The following is a 6,000-nucleotide window of genomic DNA, read 5'->3' on the forward strand; positions in this document are numbered from 1 at the left end:
CAGTTTATTTCTTGTTTATTCATGTATCAACTGAATAAGTAAAATGATCATCATGGACCTTTTTCAGCCATGACCCAGAGCCAAAACTACTAGAGTATACATGATGCACATTTGCATTTTACAGAGTAGTCAATCAGATGGCATACTTAAAACACAAAAATATGGGGAGATGATGCAAAGTCTTCAATGTCCAGAGGTCAGTGCCCCCCCCCCAAAAAAAAACACTGATTAGTTGTAAGGTAGCGTTTATGTTCTCCAGTAATTAAATGGCTCGGCTCACCACTATAGAACAGCTACACCATAACTAGTGTGTATACCCTAACCATACATCATACTGTAAGGTCTCGTGCCCCAGTATGGTATAATATAACTTGTACCTAAAGCTTGGCAACTTATTGCTACACTGGTTAATATGTATAAGTTAAAGAAGCGACCCATTCAATAATTACGTCTAACTACTCTGAAATTATGGTACAGGCTTTAAATGTCCACACCATTTGCCAAAGATGCAGTCACTGTCTGTGAAACCTCATTCTAATCCCCCCCAACAAAGTCCCTGCAAAATAGAACTGGCTCTGTGGAATTTACTCAATTAACAAAAAGTTCAAAACACTACATAAAAGGATGGTTTGAATTAGAACACTGTTCTACAGAGAAAGAAAGAGAATGAATTGCTCAGGGTATAAGAAATCGAAAAAGCATTTCAAATCAACAGTCAGAAACTAAAGGCTTGAAAAATGACAGAAAAAACATTAGCAAAACATGACTACTTGTATTGAAAATGCCATCAATAATATATAAAACACTGCACAAAAAATTAACTGAAAACTTCCAAAAGAAAAACCATCACATGTTATGGAATTACTAACATACACCCCATCCCCCCCCCCCGATTACAATTTTCATCTGAAACATGCAAATGCCAGCATAAAACACATTTTGAGCAACTATATAGCATTTCAACTCGTAAAGCAAGATTCTCAAATATACAAGCAAAAAGCTGATGGAAAAGGAGTTCATATGAGTGCTTCTGCCAGGCACCCCCTTCATCACAGGTTCCCAACTTTACGCTGTCCTAAGAGGTTTTTGAACCTTCTGACAAACTATCATGGGAAAATTCTAAGGGCCTACCACCTTCTCTCTCTCTTTAACAAGGACATTCCATCATATACTACTCTCCACCATCCCACGTTCTCTTCTTCCTTCTCTTTCTTGCACTTAAACTGCACATTCACCTGTCCCTTTAAGAAAGTAATACAGCCAAATCAATCCCACTTTCTTGTCTGCTACTGTACACAAGTAAACCGTACATCACATACACACCAAACTGATTACAAATATACAATTATTTTCATAAAAACACATAAGCACAGGTGCACGTGTAGATATATATATATATATATATATATATATATATATATATATATACATATACATACACATAATTTGCCTGTGTAAAACATAACTTAGCCCCTTCTAAATTTAGTTATTATTCAACTACAAATTAAAGACTACAAACATGAAATAATGTCAAATGTAACAGTTACAAGCTTATTCTTCAGAAAAGGAAGTTAAGCAAAGTTTGGTAACACAAGTGTATTGCTAAAAAGGATCAACATTTAAAAAAGCAACCCTGACTTCAAACCTTTATTTCACTCACAGTTTTTCTGTTTATTCCCAGACTATTCAATGAAAAACCTGAATGCCATCCCTACAGCCACATAAAGTCTTGAGCAATACTGTAGCAATGCATGTGCTGCACTATTTCTGAAGGAGTACAGACTTAAAAAAGAGCTGCACGAGTTTGCATATCCCTCAACATCTTAAACATAATAAATCTGATAAAAGCCAAACCTAATGGGAGGATAAACGCCAAAACCAAGTGATACATTTTAACTACTGCTTTTATAAAACTTTATTTTATTTTTATTTTACATTTGTTGACCGGGATAGTCCGTCTGGATTACATGTCCATTTTCAGCGGAGGCCCGGGGAGAAAAGCTCCACAGTGACAGTAATTAATACATAAAGATAATACAAATGATTACACTCATACAAAAGTAATAATATTCAAATAATAAACATTAAGAGTAAAAATATTATACAATAATGAATATGCAAAAAATCAACACAAGTTCCAGAGTACTAATTCTCCTATTGAGGACTAAACTTCTTTAGTTAAGAGGAGAGGAGAAGAGAAAAAGTATAACAAAAAGGAGGGGGCCCAAGGGGGAAGATCTATATGGAAAGGAGAAAGGATTAGTCAGGATTGGAGCACTGACAGAGCCAGTTTGTCCTTAAATTGAGATGTAGTTTTTTTTTGAAAGAATTAAGAGAGGTGTTACAGGTGAGGCTAGGAGGGAGGGAATTCCATATTTTCCCAATGGTATTGATAAAGAGTGAGTCGCCTCCTACATTGTTGGCTTTGATTGTTTGAACTAGAAGTTTATTTGAGGAACGCAAACTACTGAGGTTATTGTAGGGTATGATTAGGTTATTCAGAGCTGGTGTTTTATCAGGTTGGTTCAGGATTTTAAATGCTTCTATAAGTTGGGTCTGTTTTAGAAGGTTAGGGTATTCAATCCAATCTAGGTTAATTAGGTTAATACAGTGATGTGTTCTGTAAGGCATTCCTGTGGCAAATCTGGCAATATTATTATAGCAGCGTTCTAGTTTATTTAGTTCAGATGTGTTGAGGTTAGTAAGTATGGGAGAGGCATATAGGAGGGTGGAGAGAAGATGTGAGCGGGGCAGTGTCACTTTTGCTATAGGAGTTAGAAATGATTTGATCCGATAAAAAGATCCTAGTTTTTTGTTAACGTTTTTAATGGTCTGGTTAATATGTATATCAAATTTGAGTTTGTTGTCTATAGAGACTCCTAGTAGTTTGGTATAGGGGTCTGGGGAGATGATAGTCCCATTTTTGGAGTAGATAGAAAAGGATAGAGGTGTGATCTTTTGCATGGGATGAAATAGTAGTAATTTTGTTTTGTTTGGATTCAGGATCAATTTACGTTCTAACAGCCAATTTTCTACTGATATAAAGCAGGACTGAGTTTTTGCTAGTAGGTTAACAGGGGATGTGTCAGAACAAATTAATGTGGAGTCATCTGCATATTGAATGCAGGTGGCTTCAGGGATGGCTTTATACAGGTCATTTGTGAAAATAGTAAAAAGGAGAGGCCCCAGTATTGATCCTTGGGGTACCCCTATGGTATTAGGTAAGAGTTTAGAGAGTTTTGATTGCCAGAGGACGGCTTGTTTCCTATCAGTGAGATAGCCTATAAACCAGTCTAGAGCTTGTTTATCAAGTTGTAGGTTATCTAGTGTACGATAGAGGATCTGGTGGTTCACCATATCAAAGGCCTTTGATAGGTCAAGGAACAGTGCTGAAGATATTTTTCTGTCATTTCTGTTGTGATTGATAGTATCGGTAAAAGAGAGAAGAGCAGTGGTAGTGCTGTGGTGGGGTCTAAAGCCATGTTGTGAGTTGGTTAGTAAATTGTTGTGGATAAGATAGTGAAGAAGTTGTTTGTGTATGCACTTCTCCATGATTTTGGCTAGTGGTGACAGTATAGCTATGGGCTAAAACTTAGAAAGCTTACAATACAACAAATTTTGCTTTGGCATGCATTTTTCTTAAGGGCATGAAGTCAGACCTCTCAAATGATCGGGGACAAATATCATCAACTGAATCGGGGACACATTTAAAATATTAGTGCTATTAACGAAACATTGACAGACTAAGAGCATATGAATTAATACACATTTTCTGAGGTAAAAAGTTTTTAACTCTTAATTATTGTCATTATTCATTACATGTAATTCACCAACTTTCCTCCAAAAGTCACTAGTTTTAGGAGGGATTAAGAAGGACGGAGTTCGAATATGAGTCAAAATCAGGGACAGTTGAGAGGTATGCATATGATGTATGAAACTAAGTCTGTCATGCCAGAAAACAATGTGGAGAACAGACCAAACATACGAGGGAAAATCTGGGCATTATTTTAAAAACTGTGGACATCTGAGAAATATTTTCCCTCAACTTTCAGGACTGTAGCCAGAAGAAAGAATGTCCCGCTTTAATTTACAGACAAGTCACATGCATATTTTTTTAGAAAAACAGAAAAGGGATGCAAGTAAATAAGATAAACGCAAGCTGCCCCAAACATGCTGTACAGACAGACAACCTGTAAGTAAGAGCAGTTCTGACATCCAGGTCCATGTTGGCTGAAAATTTAATGAGAGCTATTATGCCCCAATGTGTAATACCCATAGTGAGTGCCTGGGTCCATAACCAAAACGCGTCGCCGCACTGTATTCTTTCACTCGTCCAAGACAATTACTGAGCACTGGGAAGTGTAAATATCAAACCCATGCAAGACCATTACTGAGCATTGGGAACTGTAAACATCAAACCACCCGTGAGACGAGGAATACTGCCTCCGTCATATGCTAACACAAAGGGATGGATCCAAAGTGCTGTGCAGTTGTTCACACCCAACTTCGTTACAACCAAGACCATATCGCTAACAGCTACAGACCGCCACAAACTCAAACGCACTCACCTCCATCGGTTAATGCCCACCGTCGAAGAGCCAGCAAAGCACGGATCTAACAAGTAGACACAACGGACCGTGTCGGCGTCACGAATGGCCGCTTGAAGGGCCGGGTTGTCATGTAGCCGAAGCCCCTTCCTGAACCAGTGGATAGAATTCACAACCATCTCCAGCTAAAAAGGCGACCAGTCTCAAACCCAAGAACCTGAACAGTTCAGATTAATATGAATGACTTCTCGCTCACAAAAATACACTTCCGGGTTGCTCTGTTTACATTCCTTGCAACCCCGATTCTCACTGAATACAACGTGACACTCGTGCTTTCATAACACAAACTAAACCAGAACCATCCCTTACATTTTCATTGGACATAATTGAGGAGTGTTACTGCAAGATAGATAGCTCAGTCCCGCCCCAAATACTTGTCATGTTTCTGCTCACATGTCAGTCCCGCCCTGTCACGTTCCTGTAAAGCATTTATTCGTTACTTAGCAACAGTGACCAGTGAATGAGAGCGGTTGGCAGGAATGTACCAGGGGAATCTTATAATGGCTGACGTTCCTTTCCCGAAAATTACGTATTCGCACACTCCGGGATGATAAATACAATAAATCGGGGATGGGAAAAATAGTACCTTTCGACTATACAGATTTTTGCAGAAAACCCAGATTTTGCCTCATATTTTTGGTTAATGATGTTTCCTAAAGTTGTAGTTTTCTGGCAAACTAGTGGCAAATCATTAAAGACTGAATTTTATTTTCAGACTCCATAGCCTGCACAATATTCAAGCTAATGTAAGACCTGTTATTCTATCAATATTTAAAAGCTGTCCCTACTTTTGAGCCTTTTCCCACTTTTATTTATGGCTTTGTCCAGATTTCTTGTACTAAGAGTTTGAGAGGTATGAATGGTATCTAAAAGGCTTCTTTAACTGTCACTAATTTTACCTCTGTCTTAATCCGTCCTAAAATTGTTGGATTTTGGAAAAAATATGCTAAATTATAAAAATAACATGTGCAATAATTCACATCTTCTTATTCTGCCAATATCTGAAGTGAATAGTGCTAATATTTTGGTAAGTGTCCCTGATTATTTTTGGAATTATCCCTGATTCTGTTGAGATTCGGAATGATAAACCAAATACACATTACAAGGCGTATGTAAAGTTTAACGCACCTGTAAAGATGTTGTGTAAATGATACTGCTAACATCGCTTGTAGTTCTTTCTGTACAAAACATATGTGTGCGTGTATGTATGTATATATACACACACACACACATATATATTATATATATATAGATATATATATATAGATATATATATATATATGTATATATATACACACACACACACACACACACACACACACACACATACAGATTTAGTATCAAAAAGTTGAAAGTAAAAAAAAATCTATTCACTTGATTGAACTGACAATCC

General features: G+C 37.2%; 1 protein-coding gene across 2 annotated transcripts in view; it reads right to left on the bottom strand.

Annotated features, from left to right (window-relative positions):
• CRY2 (cryptochrome circadian regulator 2) overlaps positions 1 to 4,903 on the bottom strand; it is a 526,322-nt gene extending 521,419 nt beyond the window's left edge. For both annotated transcript variants that reach the window (XM_044082571.1, XM_044082570.1), the window contains exon 1: positions 4,569 to 4,903. In XM_044082571.1, the coding sequence (XP_043938506.1) occupies positions 4,569 to 4,726 (158 nt within the window). In that variant the 5' untranslated portion in view covers positions 4,727 to 4,903. The remainder of the gene's footprint in view (positions 1 to 4,568) is intronic.
• Positions 4,904 to 6,000: the final 1,097 nt, after the last annotated feature.

This window comes from Protopterus annectens, chromosome 9.part0 (genome assembly GCF_019279795.1).
Source record: "Protopterus annectens isolate FY-2018-M chromosome 9.part0, PAN1.0, whole genome shotgun sequence".
Classification (NCBI taxonomy): Eukaryota; Metazoa; Chordata; order Ceratodontiformes; family Protopteridae; genus Protopterus; species Protopterus annectens.